The sequence below is a fragment of the Neltuma alba genome, unplaced genomic scaffold (assembly GCF_004799145.2).
Source record: "Neltuma alba isolate B1F8T4 unplaced genomic scaffold, ASM479914v2 tig00012081_pilon, whole genome shotgun sequence".
NCBI lineage: Eukaryota > Viridiplantae > Streptophyta > Magnoliopsida > Fabales > Fabaceae > Neltuma > Neltuma alba.
Genome location: NW_021636640.1, coordinates 1,107,770 through 1,126,578, shown reverse-complemented (window position 1 = coordinate 1,126,578; position 18,809 = coordinate 1,107,770). Strand labels below are relative to the sequence as shown.

The 18,809-nt window shown below is 36.9% G+C and overlaps 4 protein-coding genes across 6 annotated transcripts in view; 2 read left to right on the top strand and 2 right to left on the bottom strand.

Moving 5' to 3' along the window:
* The window catches only part of LOC114722106 (citrate-binding protein-like), a 29,141-nt gene extending 21,850 nt beyond the window's left edge, over positions 1-7,291 (bottom strand). Inside the window, exon 1 of the mRNA XM_028908041.1 lies at positions 7,236-7,291. The gene's annotated coding sequence lies outside the window, so the exon portion shown is untranslated. The remainder of the gene's footprint in view (positions 1-7,235) is intronic.
* LOC114722098 (protein Ycf2-like) lies at positions 754-3,079 on the top strand. Its single transcript, XM_028908033.1, has 2 exons — positions 754-915; positions 1,422-3,079. The coding sequence occupies exons 1-2, from the start codon at positions 771-773 to the stop codon at positions 3,005-3,007; spliced, it is 1,731 nt and encodes a 576-aa protein (XP_028763866.1). The 5' UTR covers positions 754-770; the 3' UTR covers positions 3,008-3,079.
* LOC114722096 (microtubule-associated protein futsch) lies at positions 5,083-11,969 on the top strand. 3 transcript variants are annotated; one of them, XM_028908031.1, is made up of 3 exons: positions 5,083-5,338; positions 5,540-11,267; positions 11,639-11,969. In XM_028908031.1, the coding sequence occupies exons 1-3, from the start codon at positions 5,185-5,187 to the stop codon at positions 11,670-11,672; spliced, it is 5,916 nt and encodes a 1,971-aa protein (XP_028763864.1). In that variant the 5' UTR covers positions 5,083-5,184; the 3' UTR covers positions 11,673-11,969. The 3 variants fall into 3 exon arrangements, with proteins under 3 accessions (XP_028763864.1, XP_028763863.1, XP_028763865.1); XM_028908030.1 differs by having other exon boundaries at positions 11,636-11,969; XM_028908032.1 differs by lacking the exon at positions 11,639-11,969 and having other exon boundaries at positions 5,540-11,495.
* Positions 11,970-15,837: 3,868 nt separating this feature from the next.
* On the bottom strand, positions 15,838-17,751 carry LOC114722100 (UPF0496 protein 4-like). Its single transcript, XM_028908035.1, has one exon. It carries the CDS (start codon positions 17,415-17,417, stop codon positions 16,209-16,211), a length of 1,209 nt encoding a protein of 402 aa, XP_028763868.1. The 5' UTR covers positions 17,418-17,751; the 3' UTR covers positions 15,838-16,208.
* Positions 17,752-18,809: the final 1,058 nt, after the last annotated feature.

Sequence of the window (18,809 nt, the reverse complement as noted above, 5' to 3'; positions counted from 1 at the left end):
TAAATAATTGTGTGTGAGATTTGAACAATGTGAATTCAAGAAAATTCAAATTGGGATAGCTTGATAATACCCACACTTTTTTCTTGTAAAAAAGAAAACACCCATGACTCTCATAATAAAAAAATATCACGATATTAATTATAAGTACAAGTTTTCAACAACCTAAGTGCCACAATAGCCCTAAGGAGATCCTCAAAATTCTTGTTAGGAGGAAGGTCACAGGTCACATGCCCTAAGTTATCAACGTATTGAAATATTTATTTAAATACCAGAAATCTGAATATCTCTCCCTCTCTCTCTAATTCTTTCTCAATTTAGTTGACTGTTTAGATTAAACTGGAGGATTCATATTTTATGGGTTTTTACTGAAATATATCAAAACAGAAAGTTAATTTGAACTTGTTAAAATTTGATTGAAATGATTTAAACTGAGAAGAAGAGAAAAATGAAAAAAATATGGAAGTGGTCAATAGGGGGGGGGCTCCACAGGTGGGGTGCCGACACTGTATGGATGGGCAAGAAATGAATCTATGCTGTCGTCTCTCAGTTATGTGACATTTCCCTTTACGCATTAAAGCAATCTCACTTTTTCTCTTCCACTCTTTCTATCTTTCTTAAAATCCTTTCCTTGTTCATGTAGTTATAGATAATATACATACATATATACACATAGGAATCAGCAACCCGATCGATCGGCAGTTTTTTTACTTTTTTACTTTTTTGCTTTGGGCTGTGTGTCTGTGTTAATGGAGCTTGAATTAAGGGACAAAATGATCAGAAGAAGCAGAGAAGAAGAAGATGATGATGAAAATGAAAGTGTTGGATGTGAGCTTTGGATAGCGAAAGATAGAGAAGAGGGAGTGTTCTGGTGCAGAGAGACTCCTTCCATGTTCATCCTTTCTGCCCGTCTCCAAGGTTTCTCTACCTTTCTATCTTATCGCAAGTTTTATTCATACATGTAGTTCATATATATGTTTTTGTGACTTTTGGTCTTCCAAAATGTGTGAAATGTTTCAGGGTTCAAATGTTTCATAATAAATTGCACTATATATATATATATATATATATATATATATTACATATAAACCTTTTCTACATTGTCAAATTAATTACACAGCATTGAAATCAAAGTTTAAATGCAACTTTTTTATAATACAAACTTCTTATTATCCGTTCTAAAATATACCATTTCTCTTTCTGAAGTCATATGTAACAACATTTTCATCCATTTTTAATTTTTTTACTAAATCATACTCTGTTAACTCTAAGTAAACTATCATTCTTCTCATCCAAAATCAAGAGTAGATATATCATATATTCATAAGTCATAAAGTTGATAATCTCAATTCTTTTGGGATTTTCTTTTTGTCTTTTTTTTTTTACCTTGAATATACATGACAAGGTATTTATGAAAAATGAAGGTTACAAGAGAAATAGTATTGAGATCATCAAAATCAAGGACGAAGGTGGAGATCAGAGCTCCACAAATGAAGAGAAACCAATTCAGAAGCTGGTGATTATGGGGAAGGTAATGGGCAAGAATCAGGAAGAAATTTTAGGGTTTAGGAAGGTTTACAAAATCCCTAATGGAGTGGTTCCAGATCAGATCAAGGCCAAGTACAGTGAAGAGGAATCTGTACTGAAAATATGCATGACCAAATTTGTGAAACAGATCTGTGGGGTTCATGTTGAAGAGGTAAAGGAAGAAGAATTTGGAGAGTCAAGCCACAAAGTCATCAAAGAGTTGAAGGTTCATGATCTAAGTGAAAACCCTAGGGTACTTGAAATTGGAAACACATATGGAGAAAATGATCACAGAGAAGAGGATGGCAAAGAAGAAGCCCAAGAAGTGAAGAATTCAGAAGTAGAGCAAAATATCAATGTAGAAGACCGTATTCCAGAGAACACAGGATATGAAAACCAAGAAATTTCTAATATACATATTGTGATTCAATCATTAGAGGAAAGTGATAATGGAGTACTAGGTACGGAAGTTGATGAAGAAATAATTGGAGGGAGAAAAGAGAAAGAAATTGAAGACACAAAAGAAGAGATGGTGGAAGAAGAAGATACTAGGAAGGAAGACTACATAATTGAAGTGAGAAAAGTGAAAGAAATTGGAGAACCTAAGTATGAAATTGAAGATAGAGATGTAGATGTGACCGCTGAAGGAACGGAGGAGGAATTTGAAGGCATGGGAAATTCAAATCAAATGGAAGAGATTGGTAAGGAGGGGTTTGAAGAAGAAGCAATGGAAACGAAAGTGAAAGAGCTTCCCAAGGAACCAGAAGAACCACTTCAAGAAGTCAAAGATGAAACTGACATTGTTGTGGAGATGACAGAAGGGGAAGAACAGACAGATATTGAAGAGCCTATGTTATTTAGACAAGTCAAAGATGAAAGCTGTAAGGAAAGGTCTCAAGCAAAAAAGAAAGTCGAAATATTTGAAGAAACAGTAGATGAAGAAAAAGGTAAAACCTATGACAACGAACGCGGTGATGAAAGTGGAAATCAACAATCTCAAGGACCAAAGAAGCAAGATTCTGATGCTAACCTATTGAGAAGATCACAACTAGAGTCCCCATCAGGTCCACATAATGACAATCATGAGGTCATTGGGCAGAGAGAAAGCCATGGAGAACATGAAGTTGAAGTGGAGGTTGATGATCATGGATCAGATGGACTTAAAGATATCCAAGTGGAAGAAAGTGAAAAGGAGATAGCTAATGAACAAAGAGATGGAGTCTACGTGGTAATCCCGAAGGAAATAGATCATGAACTGCAAGATATCCAAGTGGAAGCAATTAGAGAAGAGGAAAAAGCTCAAGAACAAAGAGATGAAGTGAACGTGGAAATCTCCCATGAAGTAGAAGAGAGAAGAGGAAGCCAATTCAAAGAAAATGGAGAGAGAAAAATGTTGCATGGTCCTTTGTTCATTGCAGGATCAGCCTTTGTTGTGTTTCTTGTAGTTTTGTTCATTCGTCATAAAAGAGTTGAAAAAAGATAGACTTGTAAGGTTTTGATTTCTCAGTGATGATATTTAAGTAAATGCAATAATTATGTATGTTCCATTTGTTAATGCCACTACTTTCCTCAACTTCAAACTTGGTAATCTCACAATTCACATAGCTAGGCTACCTGTGATCAACATATGATTATAGGTTGCTTAATTGGTTAAATTATATATACTCATTATGATGTTAGAATTAAGGCATGGTTTTCCCCGCTTCATTTTCTTTTATAAGGAGAAGGATGAGGTCAAAGGAACCAAAAGAAAGAAAGGTTATCATGGCATCCAAATTTGATAGTAACAAGACAGTGAAGAAGAAATTAAAGAGGGGTGACCCAACCAGACATGGCATGTTATTATATTGTTTCACTTTTCAGCGTGAACAAAGGAAAGCATCAGATCAATTACTGGTTCAGAGGGAAGAAGATGTAAACAAATTAGAGGAGAAAACAAATTAAAACTTAGTGGGAGAAAAATTGTTTTATTGTTTTTATAATATGAGATCATGATGTGAAGAAATAATGTTTGGATGCAAACTGCAATTAGCACCTCAATAGTCGTCCATCAGAGCGACTGAAAATTGGACTCAAGACTCAATGGAGCCATACTGAAATTTTAGTCGCAAATTATTTCTATTCTTTGCTCATTTAGGGGGAAAATAATATATATTAATTTATACATATAAATGATCACATTTTCATTGTATTAGTCAATAAACAATTATAATTATAATATTTCCTCCAATTCTTTTTATAAATTTCAAATAACTAAATTACACTAGACATCTTTATTTATGGAGAGTGCAAATGGGAGAGAGAATAAGTGGAAAAAGATTTAAAAAAACATATAATTGATTAGAAGTAAAGATTAAAAAAAAACATAAAATGTTAAGATATATCTAAAGTAGATTATAAATAAATAAAATTAAACCCATTTAAAAAATCTAAGCTTATAAAAGAATAATAAAAAAAATCGTGGCTTAGCTTCTTCCAGCCGAGTGAGTGTTGATTATTTTTCATTCGACTGGGGAAAAATCACGCAAAACTCTCATTAAACACAGTAATAGTAAATTTGATATTGGATTGATCTCTTTTTTTTTTTTTGGCCGACACATTGGAGTGATAGAATCCCACAGGTTCCGAGGAGAGGAATCGAAAGACAAAAGTATCGTTGTTTTTTTTCCTTTTTTTGGGCCTGACGAGACAAAAGTGTGGTATGAGAAACAAAGTTGGGGAATAATTTCACCAAAAAAAAAAGCTGGGGAATAAATACGAACTACTCCTACGTTCTTTATCAGATCAACGGGCTTTAGTGCCCTATTTGCCCTCTCTAGTGTCGGCGCGGGTAACAGAAGCCATTAGTGCCATAACCTATAAATACTATACTATAATACTACTTTATATTCCTATTTTCTAATATAAAGCAATGCAATTATTTATTCGGTCGACATATTAAGAATCGTGCAGCGTGCAGGTCACCATGATCCTCAGTTTTAGTTATTTATTTTATCGTGCAGCGTGCAGGTCATCATGATCCTCATTTTGTAGCTGCTTTATTGGAAAACGCTTTTCTTCTTTTTGGATTTTTAACTTGTGGGGTAGTGTGCCTTGTAATTCTGCACATACAATGTAACCCAGAAGTTATAAAATAGTAAGCAATATTTAAAATGTTAATTAGTCCATTGTATAGTTAAGCATGTTCTAAACTGTTAACTTGTGTGTATATTTTTAAACATTTCTATCTATGATCTCATAAATAAAAAAATTATTGAAGTGATAAATTATAATTGTTAAATGAGTAAAATAAATATTTTTAAAAAAACTGCACACAAACAAAGCACTCAAAGTCTGTTATGCAAGTCAAATTTTGTCACTACTCGTAAATCTTGGTTACTATTGATCTTTTTTTATATATTTTACATTAATTTTTTGTTCAAAAGGAAATTAATTCCCTTCCCGTTGCACACTTGCGCGCATAATATTAATAACTGATACGGTGACGGCGAGCACTGTGTCAGAGTGAGGAAGAAATGAATATATACCTTTCTCTTTTGCTGGAGCTAAACCACCGCTTCCATTTTCAGACTCTTCTTCACTACTAACCAAGAAGCCTTTCTCATTTCCTTCTTTTTTTTTATTTTTTTTATGTGACACAACACAGCAACTTAATCAGCTATGGCGCTTGAACTTGGACTCAAGGTCACTAGAACCAGAGCCCCTGAGAATGCCACTTCTGTCTCTGAGCTTCGCATTTCCAAAAACGTTGCAGGCCCAGTTTTCGTCTCCACAGAAACTCGCGCCTCCTTCATCCTCACTTGCTATCTCAAAGGTCATTCTATTTTTCTCTCAATCCTCGATGCATATATACATATATGTTGTTTCTTCCTTCCTAGTTTTGATTCCTGAGAATTCTTTTATATGCCACTCAACTAAGATATTTAATTCTTGGAAGATGAAACGCTCTGAATACTAGATGGTTTAGGAACTTTTGTGTCCAGTGTACCACAGTAAGCCTTAATGAAATTTGCAGGTTACGAGAGAAATAGTTTTCAGATCAAGATTAGTGAGGATGGCAAGGAGATTTCCATTAGTGGAGAGAAGCCAATTCAGGAAATGTTGATGATGGGGAGGGTAATATTGAAGAAAAATGTGGAAGTTGTTGGGTTTAGAAAGGCTTTTAAAATCCCCAGTGGAGTCGTTTTGGATCGGATCAAGGCCAAGTTTGATGAAGATGAGTCATTATTGAAAATTGTCATGCCCAAGTTGGTGAAAGGGATCTGCGGGGTTCAGATTGAAGAGGTGAAACAAGAAGGATTTGGTGAGTCAAGCCAGAAAGCTTCTGAAACTGGGGAAAATGAGAGTGCTTTTAGAAAGGAAGAAGGATTATCTGATAAGAAGCTTGTAGAATCCACCAATGGCGATGTAACTGCTGACAAAATCCGGGAAGAAATTGAAAGCCCAAGACTTGAAGCAATGAAGAAATCAGAAATTGGGGAAAGTGCAGATGATATTCCAAAAACTATTGGAAAAGAAAGCCCAGAAGTGTTGAAGGAATCTGTGCTTCAGCCATTTGAGGAAAGTGAAAATATCATGCTTGGCAGGCCACCTGGGACCACTAAAGAAGAAAAATTTGAAGGGGCACCAGAGGAAGAAATAGGAGAGCTTAAGGTTGAGAATGGAGGCAAAGATGAAGAACAGGTGCGAACAGAAATGAGTAACGAAAGACTTGAAGCAACTGAGACATCTAAAGAGGGAGGGGAATACGAAGAAGTGTTTGCTGGGAAAATTGTGGCTAACGGGAAAGACAAAGTTCCAGAGATAGAACAGGGAGAAACTGAAGAACCTGAGTTTGGAAAAGAAGATAGAGGTGAACAAAGGGTGGAAGACATACTTGAAGAGACACAAAAAGAAGAAATTGAAGAGACTAGATCTGAACGTGAAGGCAAAGATGAAGAAAGGGGGGGAGCAAAAGTCAGAAAGGAAGGACTTGAAGCAACGGACACTGCAATGGAAGGAAGGGAACCTGAAAAGATTCTTGCTAGGAAAACTGGGGTCAGTAGGAAAGACAAAGCTGCAGAGATAGAACAGAAAGATATTGAAGAGCCCAAGTTTGGAGCTGAAGATAGAAATGAACGAAGGGGGAAAGACATGCTTGAAAGGACACAAAAGAAAGAAACTGAGGAGACTAAATTTGAATGTGTATGCAAAGATAAAGAAAGTGCGGGAGCAAAAATCGGAAAGGAAGGACTTGAAGCAATAGACACTAGAATGGAAGGAAGAGAACCTGAAAAGGTGCATGTTGGGGCTTATGGGATTAATGGTGAAGATAGAATTCAAGGGAAACAAAAGAAAGAAATCGAAGAGCCTAAGTTTAAAAGAGAAGGCAAAGACAAAGAGAGGGCGGAAACAGAAATTAGTGAGGACGGACTTGAAGGAATAGACTCTACCATGGAAGGAAGAGAGGATGAAAAGGTCCTTGATGGGGCTTTTGAAGTTCGTGGGGAAGACGAACTTGAAAAGACACAAAAGAAAGAAATTGAAGAGACTAAGTTTGAAAGAGAAGGCAAAGATAAAAAGGGGGTGGGAACTGAAGTTAGTAAGGGAGGACTTGAAGGAATAGACACTGCTATGGAAGGAAAGGAGACTGAAAAGGTGCTTGTTAGCGCTTTTGAGGTTCATGGGGAAGACAAATCTGAAGGGACACAAAAGAAAGAAATTGAAGAGACTAGATTTGAATGCAAAGGCAAAGAGGAAGAAAGGGTGGGAATGGAAATTAGTAAGGGAGTACTTGAAACAAAAGAGACTACAATAGAAGGAAAGGAGTCTAAAAATTTGCTTGCTAAGGAAATTCAAGAGACTAAATTTGAAAGTGAAGGCAAAGATGAAGAAAGGGAGGGACGAGAAATTAATAAGGAGGCACTTGAAGTAGTAGACACTACAATGAAGGCAAGGGAATCTGAAAAAGTGCTTCTTGGGGCAACTGGGCTTGATGACCAAGGCAGACTTGATAAGGATAAGCAGAGAAAGGTTGAACAGGCTAAGCTTGAAAGTGAAACTAAAGGCAAAGAAGAAGGGAGGGAGGAAAGAAAAACTACTAAGGAAGAACTTGAAGTCGTAGAAACTAGAATGGAAGGATTGGAACCCAAAAAAGTGGATGGTGGAAAAATTGAGGTTAGCGAAGAAGGCGTAGCCGAAGGCATAAAACAAAAGGAAATTGAAGATAAAGATAAAGAAAGGGTGAAAGACATAGTTGAAAGGACACAAAAGAGGGATATTCAAAAGCTTGATTCTGAAACTAGGGAAAGAGGTGAAGAAAGGGTGGGAATGGCAACTAGTAAGGAAGGACTTGAAGCAATAGACACTACAAAAGAAGGAGAGAAGCTTGATATGATGCTTGCTGGTTCGATCGGGGCTAGTGGGGAAGACATGGTTGAAGAGACAAAACAGGGAGAAAGTGAAGCAACTAAGTATGAAATTGAAGGGAAAGAGGAAGCAAAGGTAGGAACAGAAAATGATAAGAAAGTTCTTGAAGCAATGGAAGGAGGGGAATCCAAAGAAGTGTTAGTCGGAAAAATTGGGGTTAGTGAGGAAGACATGGTTGAAGGGACAGAGCAGAGAGAAATTGATGAGATTAAGTTTGAAGTTGACGATAAATACAAAGAAAAGGTGGAGGAAGTATTCAAAGGGGAACAAGAAAAAGAAATTGGAAAGAAGGAGTTTGCAATTGAAGGCGAAGATGAAGAGAGGGTGAGAACAAAAACTAAGGAAGAACTTGAAGCTAAAATTACTCCTATTGAAGGAGGCGTATCTGAAAAGTTGTTTTCTGGTGCAAATGGGGCTAGTGGGAAAGACACAATTGAAGGGACGAAAAAGGGAGAAATTTATGTTCGTAAATTTGAAAGTGAAAGTAGATACGAAGAAATGTTGAAAGAAGAAATCAGCAATGAACAATTTGAAGCAAGCGAAACTAGGATAAAAGAGTCTCCTATGCAGGAACCAAAATTACCAATTCGATCAGAAGAAAGGGAGGGGATAGAAAGAGATGAAGACAAAAGTGAAGGAGCAGAACTGAAAGAAATTGAGGAGCCTAAGTTTCACAGGGTTGAAGATAATAGCATGATACCAAAATGTGCAACTTCAAAGGGAGAAAATTTGGAAGAAATTGAAAAGGCCACAGAAGCCATGGCCAAAAGACGGAGCCAAGAAGCTGAGGGAATTTTGGAAGAAGTTGAAGGAGAAGAATCAGAGATGTCTGAGGAAACAAGCAAGATTAATGGAAATGATGATGCAAGAGACTCAAGAAAAAAGGAAGTTGAAGAGTCTGCCATTAGATTCTCTAGAGATGGACAACACGTGCAAGAGAATACTGTCAACAAAGCGTTTGGAGAGTTGGGGACTGATACAGCAAAGTTTCCCAAACAGTTGTCAGGAAAAAAGGCCCAGAGAGAGAAAGAATTGAAAGTGAAAGAAGAGATCATTGTAAAGAGAGAGAAAGAAGTGAAAGTGAAAGAAGTGATTGTACACAAATACGATGAGACAAAAGAGGGTTTTGAGAAAATCACAACAGGGGACAGAGTTCAATTGAAAACTGGACAACCGAGCGACGAAAGAGAATTTGATGAGGAGACTTTAGAGGCTGCAAATGGGGACAAAACTAAAACTCTTATAGAAGGCTCCGGAGAAACTGAACCTCTTTTTGAGAAAGCAAAAGGAGATACTAATGACAACGTACAAGGTGCATTATTTAGTCCTCTCGTGGAAGATAATAAAAGGGAGAGAACGGTGAAAACTCAGAAGGAAACTGAAGATCCCAGGGTTGGAACTAAACATAAGGCGCAACATCGTGTAGAGGAGCTTCCCACAAAAATGGTAGAATCAATTCATGAAGGGGATAGACCAAAAGACACGAAGGTAGAAGAAATGAGAGAGGCCAAAAGAAAGAGTGAGGAAACTCAAGTTGTGGCAGATGAGGAGTCTATAATAGAAGGAAAGAGTCAAGAGGAAGAGATTAAAAGGATTGACAAGACCAACCAATTCGGAAAAGCTTTGCGAGAAGCGCCCAAGGCAAAAGAGCAAAAAGCATTGGGAAAAGACGTGCAAGAAAGAGAAAGTATGATGTCAACTCAACAGTCAGAAGTTAAGGAAATAGAGAAAGTATGGGAAGAGTGCGAAAGCTCAGAGGCAAATCTTGAAATAGAAAAATGGAGAACAACCGAAGGTGTTAAGGACGAGAAGCTTAGAAGAGAGAATGCAGTTAAACAGGTTGCAAAATCAATACAAAAGTCACCTGAGAAAGAGCATCCTGGAAAATCAGAAGTTGAGAAAGAAGCAAAATATCCAGAAGCAAAAGTTTCCCCTCCAAAACTTAGAAAAGAGGTTGAGAAAAAGAACGAAGTTGAAGGATCAAGGTTGGAGGATTTGCCTCCTCCAAGAGTAAAAGTGCAAAGCTTAGGGCCTCTTGAATCAGACAAAAGGAATATGAAGTGGAAATTTCCGAAAACCAAGAAGCCTGTGCTAGAATCAAGAGAAGGAGAAGAGTATGAAGCAGGCAAACCACCTGACGTGAAAAGTTCACCATCAACTCAGCAATCCGAGGTTAACAAGAAAAAGTTTGAAATAGAATTTCCAAAGGAAATAGAAGCTTTGCAACCAAACGTTCTTTCAGATCAACGCTTGGAAGGAAAAGAACACTTCAAAACTTTAAATGAGGACAGAGGTCATTATTTGCTCGAAAAAGAGAGAAGATTAGAAACTGCAGAAGAAGAGAAGCAGAATAAAAAAGATGGGGAAAAAACGTTGTCTTGCGAAAGGGAAAGAACAAAGATTGTAGAGTGCAAAGATGAGAAGCATAAAATGAAGAAAAATGGAAGTGAAAAGATGGATCAAATTACAGGGGTTGCTGAAGAATTTAGAGATGTTCTAGCAGATAATGAGACAGAAAAATCACAAGAGACATTGTTAGTTCGAACTGCAGAGATCGAACGTAAAGAGAAAATTTCAGAGATAAGAGAAGTACAGCAAGAAAAAAGGAGGAAAATTCCCTTTCATGGTAATGAAGAATCAGAAGAAGCCATATCTGACAGAGAAGTGGAATCTCAAAAACCTCATGCTGCACATCCAAAAGAATCAAGTATAAAGTTCAGCAGCGACAAACCAAAAGGTGAGCTTGATAAGCCACAAAGAAAAAAATTGCCATCTCCATCCGTAGAAAATATGAGCAAAGGGCCATCTAGAACATCAAGGCCAGGTGTTAAAGAAGATGCTCCGACGGTTGAGAATTTTGCACAATTCCAGGAGAGTAAAGAGTCTACTTCTTCCCTAGAGGGCACTAAAGCATCAGAAACTGTAGCGAATGAACTGGACAGACCACCAGATGAAAAATTAGAAGAGGAAGAGGAAGGCAAAATAGATGAATGCCGTGATGGTGAACATCTAGAATCCCAAGAACCAGAGAAGCAGGAATCTGAATTAGATTTTCAAGAATCAACTACAAGGAGATCAGACCAAGAAGATGAGGAAACACATCTCTCACAGCAAGAAGAAAATCATGAAGGTCTTGCAATTGAAGAAGAAAAAGCCGGTGAAGCAGCCGATGTGTCTCAAGTGGAAATCTCTCAAGAGTCAGAGGATCTCGAAGATATTGAAGTGGAAGAAAGTGAAAAGAAAGTGGAACTGCGTGCCCCTCTGGTTGTTGCAGGATCAGTCTTCATTGCATCTCTCATAATTTTATTCTTAGGCCATAAAAGAGCTGGAAGAAGGTAGTGTTTTCCATCATATCTAGCTTTCCAGTATTACTTGGAGATATTCTGTTTATCCAATATTAATAAGCAATAACTGAAGTTCATATCAAATTTTGTACTCGCGCATATTGCATTGAAAGAGCATAAGGTAGGTCATTTGTAAAGCTTGGAGATGTTTTTGGAGCGCAAGTTCCGGTTTTCTGGTCGCAAGTGTTATAATACTTTCCCTGAGTTCGAACTTGGTTATTTCACCCAACAATCATTTTTTTTTTATCTATTACAGTATTAATTTTTGTTTGAATTCTGATATTGAAATTAGCATGGCTTATCTTTTTCTCTTTATTCTTTTTGCAGGTAACTGATCCCTGCGGATAGGTGGTGGAAAGAAGTCTAAATAGGCGAAGAAGGTGGTTAACCAAGTGAGCCAGGGCTCATGCAGAGTCATATTATTTCACTTTACAAAAGATTCATCTTATTCTTTTGAAACTTCTAATCGTAGAAAGTATCACAGTTTCACCATACATTGTCAACGAGGACTCCATGTTCTGCTGACGAAAGTAAAGGTCCAGATTAACAATGTAAATGAATAGAGCAGACAATTAGAACTAATTAGGTCAAATTCTTTCATTTTTTCGACTTGTATATGACGTGCTATGAATTAGTAAGTCCGCATATTGCAACAAGTTCCTTTATGTACTGAAAAGCAAGGAACAGAACCAAGACTTGTCTTGCATTATCTTTTGCATGCCTTAATTCCAGCTTTCTTTGTTGGAAGTCTCTGATGCCAATTCCGTTATTTGTGATTTGTGTTGGCCTCAACTCCTTAAGCCCAAAAAAAGAGTAGCCGGTGATGATAGTATTAATATAAACACTGCTTTCATTTGAGTACATTAAGTGCCTGTTTGGTTCATGGAATGAATGGGATTATAATAGAATGCAATGATTGGGAATGTAATGTAATGCAATTATAACCACAATGTATTTGTTTGGTACGTGTTGGGATGAATACATTTTTTAATATTAAAAACATTAAAAAGGAATATGAAATGACCATTGTAGCCCTGGTCATAAGAGGGGGGAAAAATAAAACCGCGCCCATCCTCCTCTTTCTTTGATGCTTCCTAGCCACATTACCATTACTGATCATCATCTACCAAAATACACAGCAACATAATCAGACCCAAAAACCCACAATATGACAAAAGAATTTGAAGATGAGGATTAAAAATCAAGTCTGGAGAAGAATATTGGTGGGGAAGAAAATGATACGAATAGCAAGTGTGGTGCAGAATTTAAGAAGGGTGCAATGGGGGATGTGAACAATAGTGGTGCAGCAAACAAGATTGTTGTGGAGAAGAACGAGATCTACAATTGGAGAAGAATGATGGTGGTGCAAGGAGGAAGAGGTTGGTAGTTGTGGGCAGAACAAAGGTGTTGAAAGGAGAAGGAGAACATCAGTGTCGAAAACTTTACGGTCATCAGAAAAAGATAGTGGAGGAGTGTCACTAGTGGAGGAGAGGAAGAAGGAGAGAGGAGGGGCACATGAATGGGGAGGGGTATTATGGGATAAAGGAAGTGGGAATGACGATCGCTTGGGTCCATTTATGTAATCTAGATTACAGCACTTGAGGTAATCTCCTTTACACAATGTAATCTCATTTACATTACTTTAGACCAACCAAACAATGGGAATAGCAAAATGCATTGAGATTACTAGAAATACCCTCACACGCAATCCAACCAAACGGGCTATAAAAAAATTAGTTAAATTAGTTGTTTCTAATAAACATGTGTTGTCTTTCCTAAAATACCCTTATTAACAAGTGTATTAACTAAAATTACTATTTGATGAAACATTTAACAAGTACAACTATTATAAGGACTATCTTGAAATAAATAAATAAATTTAAGAGACAAAATAGATTGGAATCTTATATTTATGACCAAATTAAAAGTCAAACTAATTTTTATATTAAAGACAAGAGATAATATCTAGTATTTATAAGCATTAGTTAGTTTAACTATATATCATCTCTTTTCATGGATAAAACATAACTTCATTTAAGTTGGCAACATGTTGGCCTGTGCTGCATTGATAGTTTTGTCAGCTCGTTGCGGGCAGACATGTCCTTCACAGCCAGGACTGCCCCTCCTAATAATTTAAACACATCTCATTGCATATTACTGCATGAATTTAATGGTTGACTTTCTTTATATATCACGAGTTTGAATCTGCTTAATTTGACCCCAAACAATATCTGCTCAAAGATTGACTTTAAATAGTTTTAAATGACCTCCTGCCTTGATTAGTTTGATAATATTTTGAAATCATATTTTCCTTGAAATTTGAAACAGTTGCCTGGGATAATCTGATAGTAGTTTTAGATTTCAAGTTATCATATTAATTTTAACAATACTGAACTTTAGAAATCTTGAGCAGAAAAAAGAACCTTAGAAATAATTGTTGAAGAAACGAGAAGCTGTTTAAAAAACCCGCCATGATTGAATTGTTACTAAACAAATCACGTGGCATTAAATTGATGCGTTCAAATCATGAGGGGCAGTTAGGCCAACAAAAAAAAAATCATAAGGGGAAGATATTTATTTCCAGACAAATGTGTGGCCATAAAACCACGTTCTGATTCTTCCTACATTCCTTAGAAAATATTGAAATAGAATAATCATTTCAGGTTCGCTGTTCGTTTTTATGGTTTAATAATAATGCTACATGCTCGCCCCTTTATATAATAGAAGACGTCTTTTTAAAAAATCCGGTCTTTAAATATGTAAGATAGTTGACAGAATTTTAAAGACAATTAATGTCTTTTTACCTAAAATATCTTTACGAGTATATCAAAACTGATTGCCCAAAAGTAATCATTAAAAATAAATAATTAATAATTGGCGTTAAAAAAAGGATCAAATTGGGGGGGGGGGAGAAAGAAGTGAATTCTTCATTAAAGGACTTTTTTTTTTTTAATGAATGTGTGTTAAAAAATGTGTTATAATAGGAAGCAGAAGAAATTATTTTCATTTTATTGAACCTTCGAACCTAATGATTATTAATTCATATGACAGCTAAGTGATTATTGATTGTCTTAATTAAGGTTTGGTAATTAGAATGAGAAGCCTGACCTCTTCTGTATAACAAGGTAACATGCAAACCACCACCAGTAGGTCCACCACCATTCTTCCAAACTCTCATGATAATTAATTAATTAGGCGGCAAAAAAAAGATAATAATGAATTAAATAATTAAATATTATGATAGTTTTCAACAGAGCCTTTCACAATCATAAGTTCCCTAGTTGCTTAAAGCCGTAAATTTCATAAATTAATTTGAAGATAGTGACGTTTCTGTAGGTAGTCATACTATAATTTCAGAAATTCATTGTATCAGGGACATAGAACACTTGGGTATGACATATTTAAGCTGACCAGATTATGTCTTTTCAAAAATTAGACTATTTCTTTCATTAAAAAAATTTACTTGAAAATTTACTTTTTCAAAAATTCAGTGTAGTAATATCCATCTCCTGTGGAAAAAAAATGATGTAATTAACTGAATATCCTAACATTTTATGATTGTTATCCCGGTAATATATATTCAGTGCAAGAAACTGCAAAATTAGCACCGGATTTTCTGTTGCCAAAGCCTCACAACGGAAGTTTGGCAAGTGCATAGATCATTAAGTAAAGATATCAAAGATATGATAAAAATTATATTTAATTCATTATGGCAAAAAAATTATATTTAATTAATTGTGTGATTAAAATGAAATCTTTCTCTGAAAATTACTAAATGGCCCTTACCTCAAAAATTAAAATATGGCATAGTTAGAACTCAGAACGTATTTTGCTTATGAACCCAAATGAACGATATATATATATATATATATATATATATATAAAATAAAGAGATCGTTTAGATACAATCGAGAAGTGGAGAAGTAATTTTGAAGAACTCAAGGATGATGAGGGACAACATAACCTGGAAGCTGTGTCTAAAGAATTGTTTAAAATGCGAAAACCAGTCAAAGCCATAAATGTTAAGCAAAAGCGGAGATTCCGATAATGTTGTTTAAAAGAAAAGGATTACCCGGAAGACATTGACATGTGGTCAGGAAGATAACCCTTGACCAAGATCCAACTGCGTGATCACAGGTTGAAAAATGTTCAATTATGGATGGCAATGTAATGTACCAAGTCAAAGTCAGACCACTCCCATGACTTGACCACAATCTCCCAAAAGATTCACTCATTATTAATTTTGAGGTTTAATCAACTAAACTAGACTTTTGATGGCCAATATGGGCCAAAATCACAGAAGCCTTGTCAACCATAAAGTTAGGATTATGATCAATATAAAGCCTATAGCAGCTTAAAAGACTAAATTTTACATACTGAGGTTAGAAAGATAAAAAGTTACCAAGAGTTTTAGCCAAATCATGTTTTACATAGCAATCAATGTGATACCCAATTCTTACATGATGTCTTAGAAATAAATCAAATTATTTATGGCTTAGGAAAAGCGCTGCCATTATTAAGAGTTCTTACGATGCAGAGAGCAGTAGGAATGGAGGAAAACAGTGTAAAAAGTGTTTATAAGTTTTATAATACATTTAAGGTCAACTGTTATATCCAAATACCAGGATCTTTGTATGATTACATGAAACCCAACACAAAATCCTGGAGGAAGATTACAAGATTTTACAACAAATCAGCTCTTCCAACACAACGGTAAGTGTGTGTGTGTGTGTGTACCAAAAATTCATGAACAAAATCAGCTGCAATGAGCGATGCATTATCAACTTGCCCAGAAAATAGGTTATACAATGGCAACATCACAAAGGGAAAAAAGAAAAAGAAAGAGAAAAACATATAGATCACAGAGGTCTATCTTCTTCACATACCCTAAACTTCTCTACATCATCCCTTGCTTGCTTCTCCATACGCAGATTATTCGGCAAAATTAGGCCTACCAAGAGAGTCAAGTCCCTCTGTTCTGCTTCGCACAATTCTATGAAACACTTCTCTAACTAGTCGCTCCAATGGATCTAATCCATTTTTCAGAGCTTCACAGACCTCTGAGACCTCCTTCACCCTCTGCCTAACCTCCTCTTCTTTCTTCTTCGTTAATGGAAATTGGACAGAATCAGACAATTCATTCATCACTCTGGCACACTTCTCAATCTGATGAATCTCCTTCAGCAATCCACAAGCATTTTTCCTCTCCCTCTTCTTAGACTCTTCCGTGATCCTCTCATGAAGGAACAACATCGGACCTGCCCATGAGAAATGCCTGGGAACACTGAAATGAACCTGAAGCCCTCGATCCTGACACGGAATTGCAGCCACGAGAGCCCACATCACAAAGAGAAGAACGGCGTTCATGGTGTATACAGGCTGTGCTAGGCCGTAGGAGGCAGCGAGATCATTCGCTTTGGGAGGGCTAAGATTGTTCCCGATCGCTTGAAGCTGCCTCGCAGCCGACCAAGTACGAGAAACGCTCCACGAAAGTGATCGAAAATGATGGTTGTGAGAATGATGATGATGAGTTGTGTCTCTGCTTCGACCAAAGGATCGGTTTCGATGTGCAAGAGACGAGCCCGTACTGGAATTAGAATCCTTATCATCCAGCATCCCGATTGCTAAATCAATAAGCGCTTTCTTGGCACGACGAAATTGAGCTTCTCCCACGGTTCTTTCACGGTCCAGTGCACAAACCACAATCTCAAGAAGCCTCTGCCATTGACGAATCTGCTCAATCCCATCGCGAATCGCATTACACACATCCAAGGCCTTCACGCTCCGTTCGAAGTAATCTGTCACCATTCGATCCGTCGGCGATTTGAACACCTGAGCTCCATGGCTGTGAAGAACCATTCTGAAGTTCTCGTGGCAACAGAGGAAGGAGTCAAGAAGCTTCGAGACCCACGAAAGGGAAAGCAAATCGTCCTGGCTTACAGAAGCGAGGTCGTGAAACAGTTCAGTGACCAGTCTCTGAAACGACTCAAGATCGTTGTCCAAGCTGCCGTTTTGGAAGTTCGGCGTCGTAGACCCTTCCATGGAGTGAACCTGGTGATCACGCCGGAGACTCAGAAGCGAACGACCAATATGAGTGAACGACAATGGAGACGACGAGTTTTGATAGTCCGTCGCGGGCATTATCGCATATATCCTCTCTTCTTTCAAAATCAATCACACCTCCAGAAGCTGAATTTCAAAACTGAATCCCCAAAAACCCGAAATTTTCCCCAAATTTGAAAACCCAGCAAATGAAACTGAAAAACCAGCCTTCAAATTTCACACCCAGAAGCCAGATTTCAAAATTGAATCTTGCGAAAACCGAAAACTGTCCCCAGGAAAGCCAGAGAGTGAAGGTAAGAACTTGAATGGGAAACCCAGGCGAAGTAGATTGAGGATTGAGCTCGGGTTGGGACACAGCTGAAGAGATTGAAATTTGTCAGACAAGGAGGGTGTGAGAGACGAAGGGGTGTGGTGGAGTGAGAGGAATGGGAACCCTAGAAGGAAGGAGAGGGATTATAAGGGGGACAAATGGACCGCGTAATAGTGGTGGTTGGGAAAGCGGGAGGGCTAAAAGAGTAAAACCACAATGATCATGAATGGGAAAAGGCGGATTTTCCCAAATTAGAATTAATTAACTAATTAACCTTTGTAATTAGTAACCTATTAAGGTTGTTGTGCCTGTAAAAGTGAGCGAGTACGAGTAAACTTAAGCCGCGCACCTTACGCGATTCCAACACGCTGGCAAGGACATAGATTCCGGCCTCGCCGCACAGATCTCTAGTAATGCATACGGACATCATCCTCGCCGTCAGTTTCAGCCGATCCCCCGTACGGCCACGTTCGTGTTTTTGTTTCCATCCGAGCATGAAAGTCTTCACTCGCAAGCTCTCATTCTAATTATAACGTTTTATTTATAGATTATAAATAAAATAATTAGAACCGGAAGTAATACATAATAGTTACTGAGATGATCTTTATACGTATAGTTTAACTTTATTATTAATTTATTACGTAGATGAATGCACGACGTGGCTCATCTCATGCATGTGAAACTTTTTTTTAATCATAAAAGCATTCTGAAAAAAACGTAATTTCAGTTGACATATATTGAGATAAAACTTTATCATAGTGTTTATAAATATGTTTATATAAATTGAGATAAAACTGATCTTACATATTTATATTATATTTTTAAAATTATGATTAAAAATCTGTTTTTAAAAAATTCTATTGTTATCCGAACAAGTACAAATATTTTAGCAGCACATTATATTGCTCAAATTATGTTGTAGGCATGTATAAAATTGTATATGAATAGACAAAGGCATAGTAAGTTTATAATCCATCCAAATTAAAAAAGACATTTTTATATTATTTTAAAATAGAGTTAATATTAGTTTACTTATGAAAGTTAAAACTCAGCGAATCATAGTAAGATTACAGATGAGCCGGGCATTGTGTGCCCTGGGCTGAGACACTTTGATGGGGGACAAGTGGCAATGGTCGGATACGTGGGTGTGCTTGACTGGT

Excerpts from the sequence above, each read along its gene's own strand:
- LOC114722098 (XM_028908033.1), top strand. The coding sequence starts at position 771 with ATGATCAGAAGAAGCAGAGAAGAAGAAGATGATGATGAAAATGAAAGT. Across the intron at positions 916-1,421 it reads CCTTTCTGCCCGTCTCCAAG|GTTACAAGAGAAATAGTATT; the intron begins GTTTCTCTACCT and ends TGAAAAATGAAG.
- LOC114722096 (XM_028908030.1), top strand. The coding sequence starts at position 5,185 with ATGGCGCTTGAACTTGGACTCAAGGTCACTAGAACCAGAGCCCCTGAG. Across the intron at positions 5,339-5,539 it reads CCTCACTTGCTATCTCAAAG|GTTACGAGAGAAATAGTTTT; the intron begins GTCATTCTATTT and ends TGAAATTTGCAG. Across the intron at positions 11,268-11,635 it reads CATAAAAGAGCTGGAAGAAG|AAGTCTAAATAGGCGAAGAA; the intron begins GTAGTGTTTTCC and ends GGTGGTGGAAAG.
- LOC114722100 (XM_028908035.1), bottom strand. The coding sequence starts at position 17,417 with ATGCCCGCGACGGACTATCAAAACTCGTCGTCTCCATTGTCGTTCACT.